This window comes from Polyodon spathula, chromosome 3 (assembly GCF_017654505.1).
Source record: "Polyodon spathula isolate WHYD16114869_AA chromosome 3, ASM1765450v1, whole genome shotgun sequence".
NCBI classification, from domain to species: Eukaryota; Metazoa; Chordata; class Actinopteri; order Acipenseriformes; family Polyodontidae; genus Polyodon; species Polyodon spathula.
In genome coordinates this window covers 12,984,527-13,002,995 of record NC_054536.1, presented here as the reverse complement: position 1 = coordinate 13,002,995, position 18,469 = coordinate 12,984,527, and the positions used below count along the sequence as shown (strand labels likewise).

The 18,469-nt window shown below is 36.2% G+C and overlaps 1 protein-coding gene across 1 annotated transcript in view; it reads left to right on the top strand.

Annotated features, from left to right (window-relative positions):
- Positions 1 to 314: 314 nt before the first annotated feature.
- Positions 315 to 18,469, top strand: part of LOC121312739 (unconventional myosin-X-like) — a 100,175-nt gene continuing 82,020 nt past the window's right edge. Inside the window, exon 1 of the mRNA XM_041244465.1 lies at positions 315 to 712. Within this exon, the coding sequence (XP_041100399.1) occupies positions 692 to 712 (21 nt within the window). The 5' untranslated portion in view covers positions 315 to 691. The remainder of the gene's footprint in view (positions 713 to 18,469) is intronic.

The window sequence follows — 18,469 nt, the reverse complement described above, 5'->3', positions numbered from 1 at the left end:
TTTTTTTATAAACACGTAGACAATATGTATATAGGCAAACACGAAAACGCTGGCAATATAGCAGTTGTTTACTTTCAGTATGAACTCATTTGAATCAGCGGTACTACAGGTATAATTGCTCATTCTATACAGTATTAGTATAGATGACGTGTGTAGCTGTACCCAGACCTAGCAAAGGCAACAGAAGCTGTGTGTTCTGGTTCCCCACAGGCGGAGCAAAGTAACTTATTCAGGAGATTGGTTTAAATTTCAAAACGACCTGGGTGGAGCTCCAAGTTGCACAGTAGAGTCAGCCCCGGAGTTTTCCTTGAGAACTACATACATATACTTCAGTACTTGACAGTGCGAGAACGTGTGCCTGTGTTTAGTGTAGTCAGACAAAGTGCTATAGAAAACATTTTATTTTTCTTTAAATCGAATTGTTGTGTGAAACACTGAGAGGATACTATTGTTCCATAGGGGGAGAAACAAAACGTGCCACTTTTTTTTTTTTTTTTGTAAATGCTTATAAGGAACTTCTGAAACAAAGGATTCTTTGTGGATGCTTTATGTTCTGACTTTTGGTCTGGAGAAGAATATTAGTAACTGGTAATGTCGGAGATGACTCTTCATTAACGTTTTATATACAGCATTAATGTATAATCCAGCCGGACTTTTGCAGACTGTAATATATCTGGATTAAGAAAAAAGCATGGATAATTTTTTTACGGAGGTGAGTAAGATATTACTGTTTTTGCCGGTGTGTGTGTGTGTGTGTGTGTGTGTGTGTGTGTGTGTGTGTGTGTGTGTGTGTGTCTGTCTGTCTGTCTGTCTGTCTCTGGACATTTGCTCCTGCTGATAACATCCTAGATTTGCGCGATTCATTCTGTGTGTTGACGGATACTGTGAATACGGTCAAGGAAGGAAGGACATGTCGGATAAGGTACATCACCCCACCAATAATGTGTCTGGGTAAATATCTTGGCTCCCCGATGGTTCTGGTATGTCCTTTAAAAGGGGGGGTTGAAAAACAAATATCAAAACTGAAACCGTGTATAGAGTATTTGAATTTACTGAGCGGCCATTGGTTGCATGATTCCCTTTGACAGCTGGACAGTAATGCACCTGTATTATTTACAGGTAAATATAGAATTGTGATAATGGTGACTTCCTGCAGAATATACAGCTGGAAACATACTGAACCATCCTGCTACAACACTGCTATTGACATATACAGTGTGATCTATTAATTGTATCACTATTTAAATTCATGAGACGCCAGGCCACAACACAGATTATACGAAATGCAGAATCTTTGTGTGAACATTTCTTGAAGCGTAGTCCATCTTATGCAAAGAGTTATTAGTTGCCACTGGAACTGCAAACTTTATTTTTTTTCAGGCATGGTTTGTAGTGACTGATTACTAGTGTGTAAAAAAAAAAAAAAAAAACCGTAATGAATTACACAGGGAACACTTTTGCATATTTTTGTTTGTTTTGTGTGTGACAATTTTAAAATTCGATTTTGTTTGTAAAATAGACCAGAAAGAAGGTAGGATAAAATATATTGTAAATTCCAATGTAAGATGACAAAAACAACACAAAACCGTTCCCCCTTTCAGAATTTTATTGACAATTGTTGCTTAGTCCAGAAGGTACAAAAAACAGCTGACCCACCTTTCTGCCAAACTGCAAACAGTCAAATACTTTCTACAGCTTTTAACTAATCTATATGAAAACAAAGGACCAGTCTTTCAGCTAAAGGGCTGACTAAAGTTAGAACGTTCATCACAAATTTCACTTTTTTCCCCTGAGACTAAAGATACAGCAGCATCTGTCACATTATGTTGGCTACATTAATGCTCACTTAAAAGTGGTGTGAAAATGTGGTAGGCAGCCTGGTTAGGACTGCTTGTTATCTGCAAACACTCTTTAGCTGAAATACCTGTTTTTATTCAAATCACATAGCAGCCTCTCTATCAGGGAGTGAATGTTTATTTACCTGTCGTTTACTAATCCTGTGAAATGATTATATTGCTCACCTGAGAAGCAATTGCTAAATGAAGGGATGGTTTCTGTAATTTATTCACAAAGAAATTGCTGTAATATAAGTTTCACCTCTTTTGTGACTCAGAGATAGAGCCTTAGAGTGTGCTGCATAAAACCTGTGGGAAAGCACAAACATGTGTGTATGTTTATTTGTTAAATAGTTATGATGCCTGCTTTTGTTTTCTTGCATTTTAACAGTATATTGCATAGTGTGTGTTTTGCGTTACTTTGCAAAGATGCTTTGCAACTTTTTATTACAGAGTTCTAGTGCAGATTGAGCCTTTTATAAAAATTAAAAAAAAAGAAAATGCATTGCAAATCTTTAGAAGCTGCAGTGCTGACGTTTTAAATACACAATGTGCTTTGAAAGAAGTATTGGTGTTTGTACAATCAGGGCCATATCTGATGACTGGCTAAATAAACCTGCATCTCTTTGAACTTCTGCTAGGGGATGGAAAAGAAAAGTACTCTTTTTCCAGCAGGAGCTCGAAGGGTATAACTAACGCTCGGCTGTGATTGTAATTATGGTTCTCCTATGTTTATAGAGGTTTTTAAAAAGGACCGAATAAGAAAAAACTTTGCTGACTGTGTGCCATTATTTAATGCTATCACAGCTTTTGTTTGTTTTGTTATTTTGCACTTTAGAAAATAGGGCATAATAAAAGTTAAACTAAAACTATTTTTTGAAAATTTAGCTTTTAGTTTTATCTTTTGTTTTCCAAATTCTCATAGGAGAAGATTATTGTTAAAATGCCCTCATACCGAAAATAATTGTATCTTCCTTAGAATTTGCTGTGTTGTTTATTGTATTTGTACACAAAACTGTTTAATGAAATGGCCACAGAATACTTCTATGTTATGAATCAGTTTCTGTGCCTGTAATGTATAAACCTAAATGGTTTTTAAATCCCATTTTCCTAAAATAATTTGTTCAGTTAAGTGTTGACAGTGACTCCTGTTCTCTTACTATTAGCATTCCCTACATCTTCAGCAACTAAATGATTATAAATGCTTTACGTATTTTAAATACTGTGTACTGTCTGCTAGTTATAATGAATAATACATAACCTATTTATTAAGAATATGTTGCAGACTGAACAGCTGTATTATAATACATTTATCACAACAGAAGAGCTCTCTTTTTCATTCAGATAAACTAGCAACAGCCCCACACCCTTCCATTGTACACATTTCATAAAATATCTCAAAATTACAAACATAATTTAAACATTTAAGGGCGATAAATACCTCTGTTTAATTGACAGCTATTGATCAAAGAAAATGCGTAACTGTTGAGGCACTTAAAAGGAGAATACTTCAATCTTGTAAATTACAGATGTGGGGATAATTGTTACCATTGCTGACTTGCACGTGCCCCTATTCTATAACAGGCAAGGTATCTGTATTGAATGACACCCCCTTGGGATTGCTTATGGCACCGAATGGAAGTAGGAAGATTTGAACTCCCATTGATATTCCCTTTATCCACAATTACATCACATCTGCAACCTGTGAAGATGACTGACAAATCCTCTTCACAGAAACACAGGCTGATCTATTGCACATTTCTAAAACCTTTTAGATGCTTAAAGACCAGGGAAATAAAGTCTATTTCTTAAACTTCTACATAACAGACTCTGAAGCATTATTCATTTGCTTAGTATAAATGTTGTGCTTTTTGGAGATCTTGGCCATTAAAGCACTGAACATCTGCAGCATTCATTTTCATAAATTGTGAAGCAGTCTCTTATTTTGCCTTTATCTTTAAGGAGTATATCAGGCATTTAATTGAAAGCCTGAAAGGCCTATAACATCATTAATTGTTCTTGGCAGATAGAGTTAAGAATCCCATCCTGTACTTGGTAAGTCCTTACCGTTTCAATAGTTAAGGACAAACTCAGGCAACAGAATGAATGTGAAACCTGGCCGGCGTGACAGGGTTGTAAACCACCATAATAGATTGGACCAGTGGGAAGATAAGGTTGGAGATGGTGAAGGGAAGGGATGGAAATTGAATCAAATGCACCAGGGGTGAGTTAGGAGAAAATGCATCCTATTATCGTAAGTACAAATGCTTGTATTTAACAACACCAGTGAGTGCAATTGTATCTTGACTGGGACAGTGCTGGCACTAACAAGATCAATAACACAATGACCTTCTGGGTTTGGTCTATACCATTGCACAGTGATTGAACTTGCTGAACATTAACAAAAAACACTGGAAAATAATTAGATACTGCTAGCCTGTTAGCCCTCATACAGCAGAGCACCAGAATGTTTAAATAGTGTACCCCTTTGTTAATATGTCATACATTAAGGGAGTCACAAGGTTGGCATGTGACAACTCAAGAAATTATTCTGTTTAAGTGAAGCACAACACCTAGCATCAGCCTCAGACTTGAAATAATGATGCTCTATAAGAAATTCTGAGATTACAGTCTGCCATTGTGAGGTTTTAAGTATTTTTCATAATCTACCTAAAGTTCTACTGTAGTAGTTTTTGCAGAGGTCAGTGATGCATTTCAAAAACCAAAATACTTTTATTGTGAGCGGTCAAGTAAAAAGAAAAAAAAAAGAAAAAAACAAGCTAAGAGAAGAATCAACAGCTACATTATGAATGTTCAAGCCCTTTTCCATTGTAGGATTTGCAAAGACTTGCTGTTCTTATATGAGCTGGAAATATATAAATGTTTAGAATTCAGTTAAGTGCACATGTTTTGGTGTTTTTGTTGTAGTCTAGCAGTTGTATAATTAGTTTGAATTGTTAATTTTAATGCACTGTTTTTACTGGTCCATAATGGTAGTAATTTTTTGCCCAAATCTAGAACATTTTGTTAATTGGGATTTGATCAGACAGATTTGTTTGTCAGAAGGCTACAGTACATCATTGCTTGGTCCTTCCTAAAAATGTAAATTCCAGTATGCAGTTGTAAAACTATTGCCATAACATTTGCATCACCATATATAATTAACTAATTTTGCTTCATAAAGTCGAAAGAAACTTGCTGAATAATGTTATATTAACGTATTGAATTACATGCCGCTTTGTAGTTTTCCATATACTTAACAAAAACTGACAAAAATGGAAAAATGTGAAAAATGTCAATCTAACATGAAATACTGTACTACTATTGTGGCTTCTAGTAGACTTTTGCAATATCATTGTATAGTTTCTTTCATTAAATAATGGTAAATAAAATATCTAAATGATGTTTTATAGTTTTGTTATTTTTTTTATTTAGTCTCAATCCTAAAATTCTAGGTGATGCAAAATTTTTAGCAGTATTTATCAGATAGACTATTAGACTATTCACTAAGCAACTCTTACATTTGCCCATTAGGAAGTTTAACTGCAATTTTAATGCTGTCTTTCTGAGGAAAGCTTAGAAAAAATGAAAAATATATATAGATTTGAACCAGAAACTCATTAAAGATGACAGTATTAGCAAAGAGATACAAACATGATAATAAGTCAGTTATCATAACAAAGTTATGTATCCATTTAATATATTGTTGCATATTTGGGCCTAAACTTTAGATTTCCACTTGTTTTGGCTAGGCAGGCAGAGGGACTCTCACTGCGTCCTGTAAACTAAGAATGTGGTGGCTTGGGTTAAAGGTCCTTGGAGTGAGTATTTGATTGCAAACAGCAGTCGTTTGTCAGTGTAATGAAGTTAATGTTGCTATGCTAACCATCATTAATAGGCCAACCGAGAAGTCATGCAGCCATGAATTACAAAACGACTTGCCTTGCTTGAGGCAGTTTCTTTATTTAACATTTCATGTCCTCTTGTTTCTTTCTACCTCACTGTTGGGCGCATGACAGAATCTTAGGGGGGATTTGTTTAAACGTTCCATCAAGCATATCACATTTTCTGTTGCGTTTAATTCTTCCCCACCCCAAAGTAATCTGCTTAGCTCATATATGGTCAGATGATTCAGTTACCAAGATTACGGAATGATTGCTGGAATGATGCTGGGCAGCACCTTGTCAATTACACAGTACGGTACTGTACTTGGTCCTGGAGAGCCCCATTCCTGCAGCTTTTATAGGTGTCTTTACATCATCAATGGTTAAAGATCTGTACCACATGTTAATCTTGACTAATTTAGCCACTAATTAGTTCAATTAAGTAACTGAGAGCTTGGCTGAAAAGAAAGCCAGAAGACTCTGTAGCTAGCTCTGCAGGACCAGGTTGTGTAATTTTTTTAGCTGCTTTTTATTCAGTTTAATTTAATACACACTACTCTGACATTTGGCTATGCTTAGCAACCAGAAAAAAGTTATGAAATATTTTAATATTTGAATTTTGCCTTAAAATTCCCCATTGGAATGCATTTTTAAAATAGAAGAATCGCAGCAGACAATAGATCCTCATACCCCACCCCCACCCCCACCCCTGTGTTCTTTAATAGTAGTTACAGGAAATGAAACCATCATGCATATTTAATACCAGGCACTTTTGCTACCATAATGGAAAACCAAAAAAAAAAAAAAAAAAAAGATGTTAACCCTGTGCCCTATATCTAATTAATCAACCAAGTATAACCTGTTATATTACTGTGGCTGATATTATTGGATTATATTAACTCTGTCTTACACATTGTAGTTGTTAAAATCTAAGCAGTCATTTTAATAGTGTTGTGTATTGTCTCAAACTATATGAACAACACATTGTATTGAACAGCTGTTTAGAATAATCTAGATCTGAGTCTAATATCAGCATTAACAATACAAGACATCTTAAGTGAAGAAGGTTAGAATGGCAGGTTTCTAAAAACTGAAGCAGCAGGCAATTCTAGGGATAAGGGGCAGAAAACTGAAAAGGGACATACTGTTAAGAACATCTGGTATTTTCACAGGCATATGGTCTCAGTTGAAATATTTTAAATGTACAGCTGTCTGGCATACTTTAAAGTACTACAGATATAATGAGGAGGATTGTCATTAAAAAAAAAAAAAAAAAAAACTATACTGTGTTATTTTTTCCAGACAATTCCAAAACCACTTTAAAATGGTCTCTTACACGGTCTATTTCTAGTTTTCAAAATTATTAATTTAGCTAGTAACCAGAACATGTCAACCCCACTACATATAATCAGATATGTTTGGAGTCCTTAATGTAAATAAATCGAACAATATATTACAGGTCTTCTCTGTTGAAAGAGTTAAATATAACTGCAATTTTAAATATGTGGTTACTCGGACACCATTTTCTTAAAAAAAAAAAAATGAAATGGAAAAACACAAGATGATTTTTGTTGATTTTTGAAGATGTTTCTGCCTCAACAACATCTCTAGGTAGCCCATTCCATACCGTCATCACTCTCTGTGTGAAGAAGTGTCTGCTTTCCTCTGTATGCCTCCACTTAATTTCCACCTGTGTCCTCAGGTCCTGATTTCAGTACTTGGCTTAAAGTCATGGTTTGGGCTAACTGTCAATCATGCTCCTCTACATGTCATTAGCTATCAGGTAATTAACTTTCTCATCATCACACACAGACATTATTTGTCCAAAATTGTGTTGGTTTACATATGCAGTAGTATTGAGCTGCATTTTAGTTTAACATTTTTTTTAGTATAGGATAATCAGAGGCTCTCTTGGGGCTAGTTGGACACCTGTTCAAGGTTACATAAATCTTACTGAGAAACATACTCATTTGACCTAGAGCCAGCGTTACAGGGTGTGCTGAAATTATGTTTTACAGGAATATCATTTGATACCTTCTAGTTTCAGCGATTGCATTTGTCTTGGTTTCAGTGATGTTGGGAGACGAGTATGAACAGGTTACAGTATTATGCCTCATAGGGAAGCTAAGTGAGAGTGCTTGTTTAGCTGTGTCTGCCAGTTGTAGGTGTGCTCTCTGCATCATTTACAGTACCTGTTTCTCAAACACATCCATGTGACTAATGCCTACGTTTTCTCATTGATGTCATGTTTTATTAATTGGGATTTAACAAGTCATCATAAACAGATATTCTTTCATAGCCTATACTCAGCTGTGGGCTACATGGAATATTACAGTAATTAAAACACAAGCTCTACAGTTTATTATCAGACGTGACAGATTGCTGTCATGTGAACCTATATACAGTATCATATTTCTAATTGCTTTGGTATACCAGTGTTGTGCATTTGAGGGTAAATTTTTTATTTGGGTGTCTGATTTTCAGGTGAAATTGTTTTCCAAATTTGGGTGAATGCGTTTTTAAAAATTGGGTAGAATTATTCAATGAAAAATTTGGGTGGATTTTTGTATCATGAAAGAATAAATATTTGCGTAGAAACTGGGTTTTATTTAGAAAGAAACAAACAAGTGTTTAAGCACAGTGTTGTCAACAGTTTAAATCTCCAGCGAATGTAAATTTCCACACAGTGGAGTATGCAATCTTTTGACGACATCTGTCACTCCCCTCTCTCACACACACATACTGTATACGGAGGCATTTCTCCATTCCAATCAAGTTTTATTTTGTAGTGGAGTTGCAAGTATAATTGCACACAGAACATACGGGAAAACTAAACAAGTTTACTCCATGCTGTTTTACAAAGAGAAACGATAGATTGTTACATCTAAATGCTCTTGGCTTAAGTTTATACAGGAAAATTCATATCCCCTTTACATTTCTGTTAGCCTTTATGATTTACTTATTTTAAGTTAAACTGCATCCAGACCACATATTTAAAGATTCAAAGCACTTTATTCTCTGACTTTTTTTTAAAATCTTGCTTGCAAGTCAAAACTTCACCTGATGGCCTCCCTCAACAGCTGCACTTTACAGCCACTTAACTCCTATCTTCCTACTGAAATGTGTTCTTCCTCTGTCTTATCAATAAATACATAGTGAGGTACTAGTAACTGAGTTTCTGTAGCTTCCAGACTGTACCGGGTTCCTAGCCATCCTACAAACTGCCACATTAATCTGAAATTTGAAAACAAATGTCAGCAAATTTGTACTATTGTTAAACTCCAGCATTTTAGTTTGCTAAATGGAGCCATTCAAATACTTTTCGTACAGTACAGTTTCGTTTATTGGCCTTGGATAGTTAAATGTTGATTAATTAGTCTGAAAAGTTCCTTATGGCAAAAGTAATACAAGAGCTGATTAGCCAGTCCAAAGGATTCATTAAATGTGAATGACCACAAATCACATAGATTACAAAATAATGTTTTACAGTAAATGGCTTTTAGTTTAATTCCTGTACAGTAATGAGGCTCCTGCCCCCCAGAGTTCCATGACTTACAGCTGACTCTCTTGAAAGGAGACATACATTTTAAATTCCTTACTACATTAGTTCACCTCAATCATTCTCTGAGTGAGTAGGAGAGTAGTGTTTAATGCTCATTTCTGGAGTGCCAGGTTTGAGTAGCACAGCAGTCCTCTTTATTGTTCAGAGCTGAAGTAATATTATGAGCCCTCAATACCTCAGTTCCGAGTCAGTTATTTAACGTTATATTGAAGCTGCATGCTGGGATACAGTGGAACCAGTAGAAGTCCTTCCTGGCTCTGTATAACCAGATGACTTTCTGGTCCCAAATCCCACCCATTATTTAAACACCTTCTTGAAACCCATGAGGGTCTCTTTTAGCTAAAATGAATGCAGAAAAGGGTAAGCCAAGTGACTGAGTGGCAAAACTATTACATGCTAAATGGAGAGCAATGGGTGATGGAGTTACTGTGTTCTAACATTATGGTTAATGAGGAAGTGGTAAGAGACAAGGGTGTTGCTGACAGCTTGTGTTTTAGAGGTGCTCTGACTGTTCGGTGTTCACTGCCAACCTGGCCTTGAGACCAGGAAATCTCTTCTCAGCACCCAGTGTTGCACTGTGAATACAGATGTTGTGAGGTGTTTAGTGTTTGCGGTTGTTCCTACTATAACGCATTGAAATGAACATTATACTAGAAAAAGTGTCTCGTTTTGGATCGTGGATTCATCAAAAAATGAGTTTAATTCTAATAATATTACATTATTTTCTATTCCATCTGTATAGCAGGTAGCAATGTGAATGTAAAAACGACTTTGTAAAAGTAGAATGGCATCAGATAATTGGTAAAGAGTTGATTTTTATGTTTTCCATGACTATTACTTAACATGAAGTTATCAGTAAATGGCTGAGTTAGTCTTGCTTGCTTGTTCCCATGTCATGTGGAGCTGCAGAGCTGTGGCTTATAAATCTAAACCTTCTGGTGTGCATCTCAAATTACCCGAGATACTGTAGTGTAAAAACCAGCAAAAAACATATTTTGTACAAAAAAAACAGGTGACAATGAAAAATCACTTCTATTTTTTTAATTGATGAAAGTGTTTAGTTTTTACACCTTGGATTATATCTATGAGTGTGGGGAATTGCTGAAAACTGCATTTCTAAATAGACCCCAGTATAGCTTATCCTGGGAATGGAACTGATCCGTTGGTGTGGGTGTTATGCAGAAGCGTTACTTTATAATAAATGTCTTCTTGTTTATACACACTAAACAGTGTGTAAGACAAAGAGTGGCTCGTTTAAGATCATGCATCATGCTTATTGTTTCACAGATTCCTATCAAAAAAAGAGTTTCATTTGAATAATATTACATTATTTTCTTTTCCACCTGTAGCTGTGGTTCGTTTCAAAGGATTTGAAAAGTTTGGTCAGATAATACAGGCATTTACTTTTAACTACACTTTATATTGTGTGGAAGTAATGGAGCACATTTGATTACTCCAAACAGTGATTAAGACAATGATTGAGGCTTGTTAAGGTGATGCATCGATCATTTATTATTATTATTATTATTATTATTATATTATTATTATTATTATTATTAAAATGATATTTCAGCACTTGCCAGAGGGTGTACAGTAGGCTCATCATAGGTTTTCAGTTCACTTTTAGTTTTAAGCTTCTTAAACAGTAAGGTGGTATAATTGAAGCAGGGGGAGGAAAGAGAAAACGAAATGTTGAATTTAGTGATTGTTTATTTATTCAAGAAAAAGGGGAATGATGATTTAGACCACGATTCTTTTTTATAATTGTTCATCTCAACTATAATATTTGGTGTTCTGATGATTTGGGTATTTGGAAGTTTTAATGTGTTATGTATTGCACTAGAATTGTAATTCATTCCAAAAAAAACCTTAAAAAAATAGTTATGGTTTAAGCTTAAAGCCACAAAAGTCAGAAAATTCCTTACAAAAAAAATAACTAAATTAACTTCAGTGGTGCAGTTTGGAGCTATAAGTCAGTAAATGCTATACGATCTATAACTCGGCTGCATCCAGGCTAGACTTTTAGCCTAGATAAAGAAATCAGGGTAGCATTCCGTGATAAGGGAGCCGTGAACATGGCAGAGGTAAGAATATGTATTAGTGGTAGCACGTTTAGTTTAAATGCCAAGCCTTTGTTTGTTCTTACCACCTGTTAGGCTCAGACGGGCTTGGCTACTTGATTGCTGGGTGTAACTCAACTCAAACAAAACTGTTTATTGTATTTTAATACACACTGACATTTGTTAATGAACTTTTTGTTTTTTTTATTAATTATTGCACCAACTTTCCAAATTAACCTGATTTTGTTTTTCGTTTCCTTTTTTTCATACATGATGTCTTTGAAAGGGTCTAATGCAGCCATGCTCTACCCCGGCTATAGGAACTGCTGATTGGCTGCATTCAGAAGAACATGGAGCTCAAAGGTGCTCCCACTGTAGTTGACCTGATCGAGATTCTATTAAAAAAAAAAATCTAAGAAAATTGGTTAACGCTTTAAATGTATACGATTCTGTTTACTGACTGTTAGACTAATGTATAATTATGAATAAAGCTGAATATTTAAGAGCATGTTGTTCTTAACCATCTGTAAAGGCAGCAAAATTCACGCCTTTTGATCTTTATGCAGTTAATTTAAGTTCGTACAGTTCAACATTTTTCTTAATGTGATTTAACTTTCATATATCCCCCTAGCATTCTGAAAAGCATATTTTCAAAACAATCAATCTGAACAAAATAACACTGGTGTTCTTCCCGGATCGGCATAATATTCTCCCATGTGAGGATAGTACTAAAGCCAAAATAAATACAAATGACTCTCAACACAAGGTGCTGTGTGACAGGACCTGTGTTTTAATTTACATTTGTTTATATTTCACTGCCGTTTTTTTATTTAATCATTTTTATATATGGCTGTATTGAATGGGGGTCAGAACATTTTCTTATGACCAAGATATTATGGTTGAAAACTGGAGTTTAATATAAAATAACAACCATTGAGTGTTTAAAAGTTGTTGATTTAATCTTATGTATATGGCTCATCTGTGTTGTGTATTATGGGCTTTAACTATTAATTAACAAACCCTGGATTTGCAAAGTTAATGCAAAGATGTGTTTCCTACTACACACAACCCAGAATGACCAAGATGCATTTCGCAAGGAAAAATGTCACATGTTAATTAAAAATGACTTGTGTGTAGTTTTTTTTTGCTGCATTTGTTTAGATGAATAATGGAGAAAAGGTTCTCCCAAAACCAAAGGATTCTAAACCTGTCCTATTTTTCATTTTGGTTGTCTGTTATGTGATAGCAGAGTATTCCGCATCGTCACATCTATTATGCAGACACCTTTGTTTCTGCACGTAGTCTACTCTGTGTGTTTCTATCAGCACACTTACTTACATGCATAACTGGCAAGGGTTCAAGTTAGCTAGCTGTTACAGTACCCTGCTGATTCAAATGATAGACTTTGATCCTGTGCAGACTTTATTAACAATTTCCTTCACATCTCTCTTTTTACTGAAATAAAAGGATTCTGAATGTAGGCCATTGTCCTGAAAATTCTTATCTGTGTACCTAAGTAAATAAATGATTCTGTTCATTAAATATTGTAGCATGTAAATGCCAAACTGGCTGCTGCTCAAGAAGGAAACAGATTCATCTCACTACCAGTGCATTAGTATATATTCAGTTTCTTTATTACATCTAACTGAATAGATAATAGCATGTGTGTTACCAAAGCAACTTTTTTCCCCCCATTCACCAGAACAGCATTAGATAAAGGGGTATTTGAGTATTTTCTTGAAGAAATTACTTTTTAAAAGTGTCACAACCTCATGAATAGTTGGTAAACGAAGGGGAACAAATACTACTTCTCAATTAGATAAGTGTATTGCCATTCATTTGTCTTTATTGGACATTTTAAAGAGCATATTGGCATAATTTGAGATGTGCATCTGTTATTTAAACCCAATCTAATTCTGGTGAAGATGTGTGTAAATAATAACCAGCTCAACTTTTTTTTTTACAATCAGAGAGGGGAGGGATCGTATTCTGCCTTTGTACAGATCATACCACTGGTTCCAAAGATTTTCAAACCTTACTGATTTGGAGCACACATATAAATAAATTGGTGGCACTAATTTGACAAATCTTTCACATTAGTTTGGGATTGAGATTTTTGTGCCATCTTTTTTAAACACAAGATTAAACTAATGATTTGGATATACAGTAATCTGTTGTGTATACGACTGTGGTGGGGCCAGAGTAAGGGTAGATATATAAAAGGAAGATAAATGAATCCTGTTTTAAACACCATTATTCCCAGCTGTAACAATGACTATATTCATACAATTATTGTTTTGAGTTCAGCTTTTATTGGGGAGCTCCCCTAAATCCCATAGTTAGGAAGATACAGGTTATTAATGCTTGTGACAGAGTAGCTGTCTGCCATGTGGGTGCGTGCATTCGCTGCTGAGTGAGAGGCAGGAGATCGAGACAGAGGTTGAAGTTGATACGCCCTGCGTACCAACTTGAACAGCTCACATGACACTACCAGTAATGGTAGTGAACGGTATACATATAACACAGTGTACGAAAACTTTAGTAGGATCTACAACCTCTGAACTACTCTGTTCATAATAAACTAACGTTGCTGAAGAGGTCGATCATGGCAGATAAACGGTTAGGGCGGATGAAAATGTGAAGGGTGGATACACGACGGATTACTGTAGTTCATGTTTCCCTTCTCCTGCAACTGCATTTGCGTTTATTTAACGAGCTATGTTTCATCACAGGGGGGCAGGGGGGGATCCCTTCAAGATACAAAATAAGTTTTTTGAAGTGTGTATATTCAATTTATTTGAGGCTGGTTTAATGCTTTACCTGTCTAAACAAGTAAAGGGACATTTTTTTTTAAATTAGTAAGCCAGGTGTTGAAACTGTTATTGCTGGAGGAGGTACTGTATGAGTTGTGTATGTTTGACCTTCCTTCCAGCTGCTGCTCATATACCCATAATGCACTTGTCTATCTTGAGTGTGGAAAAACTGGTCTTTTGAATGACAGTCAGTTTACAGAGCTTCAGCTTGGTGATTTGTCTGATGTTACGCAATCAGGCTAGTTCTATTTTTCAGTCCCATGTTATTGAACTCAGTTGTTTTTCTTTCTTTTTTGGATTCTCTTATCATTCTGCAGTTATGCAGTAAAAAAGAGCTCACACATTTTTTTGGGTGTTTTAATAATCTTGGATGAATTTCAACAATTATGCTGTAAACATTTTTATTAATAGAACCTAGGCAAATGAACTGTCCTGGGTCCTCTAACATTTAAAAAATAAAATGAAACTACCAGAAATTTGAGAGAGATTGTTTTTGTTTGAATATTGAGGTCATACTAAAAGCAAGCCTGTTATCAGCTGGTTATACAGTATGTACGCTGGCAGTGCAAACTTCCACTTATGAGTACACCTGTCAGCAGTTCACAGCAGCAGCTGCCTGCTTGACCTTCAGACCCAATCACAGTGGTACCCATAAATAGTGAAACCATCAATTAATTAATTTAAATAATATTCAGTAATAAATTAGAATGTGAAATGATATCTGAAACCACACATTGTGTACGGGCAGCACATTTTTTATACAAGTAAGTTTATAAGTTTATTTGTTATTCGAACCTAAAAGATTTTAGTTATTTTATTTTTAAATATTTTGTTAATCTTCTGCCCATTTGAAGTGTATGGTATCATTCGATAAGACCAGCCTAAATATCTACAAGTTTGTCATCTGAAGTAAGATATCTTAAAGAGTTTGTATTCAATCAATCAGTCAATCAATCTTTCTTTTATATAGCGCCTTTCATAGTGTACAGCTCCTAATTTTCCATTCTTGGCAATGGCAAATTCTGTTTTTCAAAATGACCAATTCTGATTTTTCAGTTTTTACCAATGTCTTAAGAATTAACAACGTAATTTGAACATAATTAACATGTTTACATGAAAAAAGAATCTATTGAATTCATTTTAATTTTTTTTTTTTAATTTAAGTCCCTGTGATATTGTAGTTTTCAGGAAAAATCTTTCTTAAAGCAGTCCACTAGTAACAATGTACTGTAGGTCAGACAACAAATAAAGGTGTTTTGAAAGAATAGCATATTGCCTGCATTACAATGTACAGACCAGTCGAAAACGAGGGGCAATATTACAAAAATATACAATTTTCATAAAATTACAAATTAAATACAATGTTCAGGACACTTATCTCTCCCATCTGTAGTTTCATCTGCAACAATGCAGACTGGTTTATGCTGTACTTGCTGTAAAACTGCTCGCATGTGTTTCTCGTATACCCTGGACAGATAGAGTTGCCTTAGTTTAATGCAGGGCTCTTCAAATAGTTTTTTTTAATTTAAGGTAATATCTAATTCCGCGATTCTGTCCGTGATTCTGCGATCGTGGAAAATCAATAGCCCTAATAGTCCGTAACCATCACAAAGCACTTTACAAGATGCAGTAACAAGAAAATCCAAAATACTTTAAATACAGGGAAATGTATAATACATGATATACAGTAAAAAAATGCATAATACATTAAGTATAGTGAAAAATGCATAATACATGATAGTAGCGTAATACATGAAATAGTAGCAACAATACAGCAGCTATCAGGCTTAAAGAGCATGGAAAGCAAGTGAGAACAGGTGGGTCTTGAGAGTTGATTTAAAGTGAGCAACGGTGGAAGCATCACACATCAAAGCTGGGAGAGAGATCCAAAGAGTCGGAGCCATGAAGCTAAATGAGCGTTGTCCAAGTGTGGTGCACTTTTGCTTGAGGGTTTCAAGCAGGCCAGAGGCAGAGGACCTCAGCTTGTAGGCAGGGACATAGCTAGCGGGATGGTTGGTCCAGATCTCTCTGTGAACTGTTAGTCCAGACGACCTCCACTTGCGCTCAAGCTTGCTACAGGCAGACTTGAACACTCTAATTCCAAGGGTGTACCGTGGGCAGATTCGATCTTTCTTGACGGTTCTGGTTGTAAGTGGGGCAACACTGTCGATGATATAAGTAAGGGTGGCACTGTAGTGGGTCACCGCATCGTCAATGGAGGACGGGAAGAGTACCAGTTAGAGGGGATGAAGAGACGCATTCAGAGAGTTTCAGAGGATTCAGCAGATTCTTGGGACAGAATTAATAGATAACAGTATCAGTAGCAGAGGAAGGAGCATGGAGATTAATATTAGCAGTGATTAAGAAATGGTCAGACAGAGTGATATCTGAGATGGAGAGATTGGAGATATCGACACCCCTGGTGATGAGCAGATCCTGGGTGTATCCTCCAGTGTGAGTGGGGATGTTGACAGGTTGAGAGAGTCCAAGACAGTCCGGAAGCCTGTTGAAGTCAGTCACTAGGGGTGAGGAAGGTAAGTTAACATGAATGCTGAAGTCACCAAGGAGTAGGATTTTGTCAGTAGAAGTGCAGACGAGGGAGAGGAATTCTGAAAACTCGGCAATAAAAGCAGTGTTGTTCTTTGGTGGACGATAGATAACAACAAGGGTGAGGGACACGGGAGAGGGGAGCTTGATGGCGAGTAACGCAGGCTTTAAATTATTGTACTTTAAACCTTGTCTGTTCATGAGATCGTGGATCTTGGATCTTGAGGGGGAAAAAAACACAGCTGGACTTGCATATTTGATCAGACATATTAGCAAGAAATACAATTCTGTATAATGTGTTAGCCAGGGTTATACCCTGGGTAGAAAAGGCACATTTGAGAGGCTTTGCTAAATGGATTTGAGACCTTGTTTGCTTAGCCAAGTTATATTGTTTCTATTTCCTTCTTTGCTGTTTATTTTCAACTAAAGCATTTCTCATTGTTACGTGAGAGCAGGTGACGGCTTTACAAGACAAATACAGATAGCATTTGCTAACAGAACCACAAAGGCACCAAGCTGTGTTAACAAAAAGACAATCTGAAAAGGTTTGAGTTTGTGCAAGGCAGCAGCTGTTTCTTTAATAAGTGAATTAGCTAACTGGACTTTCAGGTGCAAATGTCAGCTCTCTGTGTGCTTTCCTTCTTCTCGCTGGTATCAGTAGTAGAGAGGGTTTAATTCAGAGGTGGTGTCACAAAGACGGCTGAGTGGAGACGTCAGAACCAGGAAATTAATGCACAAAACAGGACAGATGAAGTGAAATGATGAAGACGCTTGCTTGCGCCGGTTTATTGTAAATAAAAGGTGTAAACAAACAAAAGACAGGACACAGCACTTTACACCAAAATAAACAGACAAACAAAAACGGACTAACACTTAACAAACGGTGAGCAGATAGACACACTAATAAACACGGTGAGTTTACATAAACAAGTATCGTGCTGGTCCCACCAGCACGTAATAGCAATTGATATTAAACTTGGTTTCTCCTCCTCTCTCTCCCGTTCCCTACTCACCGAACACCCAACAACCCTGAGTGAGTAAAACGTGCATCTATATATACTGTTGTGCTGGGATTCAATTACCAATTAATTATTCACTTGAATCCCAGCACGTGAATTAATTATGTGCAACCTCGTGCTCACATATTAACTACTTTAAATGTACTTGAAGTGATGTACAATCCCGTGCCTAAATACAATTATACATTTTTAAACACACGTGAAACACAGACCCGTTTATATCCCGTGTACCAATGCCTGTACACCAACATTTAACACACCACACGCAACATATACAGAAAATACACACAGGGGCGGGCACTTTGTCATAGGGGGTTATATGAAAACAATAAGACTGTGTGTATGGGTGGTTTCTTTTAGAGGAGAAAGCTAGTTAGCACACAAGAGCCAGAGTGCCTGTTTTAATATGCTTAATGACTCAACACAAAGGGTGTCATTTTGTGGTGCACGCCTGAAAGAAACAGCATCAGGGTTCCAGCGGTCTGAGGTGGTTTAGTGCCTATTAGCTCTGCTGTCATACATTATTTTGACAGGAAGATGCATAGCTGTGTGTGTGTGTGTGTGTGTGTGTGTGTGTGTGTGTGTGTGTGTGTGTGTGTGTGTGTGTGTGTGTGTGTGTGTGTGTGTGTGTGTGTGTGTGTGTGTGTGTGTGTGTGTGTGTGTGTGTGTGTGTGTGTGTGTGTGTGTGTGTGTGTGTGTGTGTGTGTGTGTGTGTGTGTGTGTGTGTGTTTGTTTGTTTTGGTGCCTTA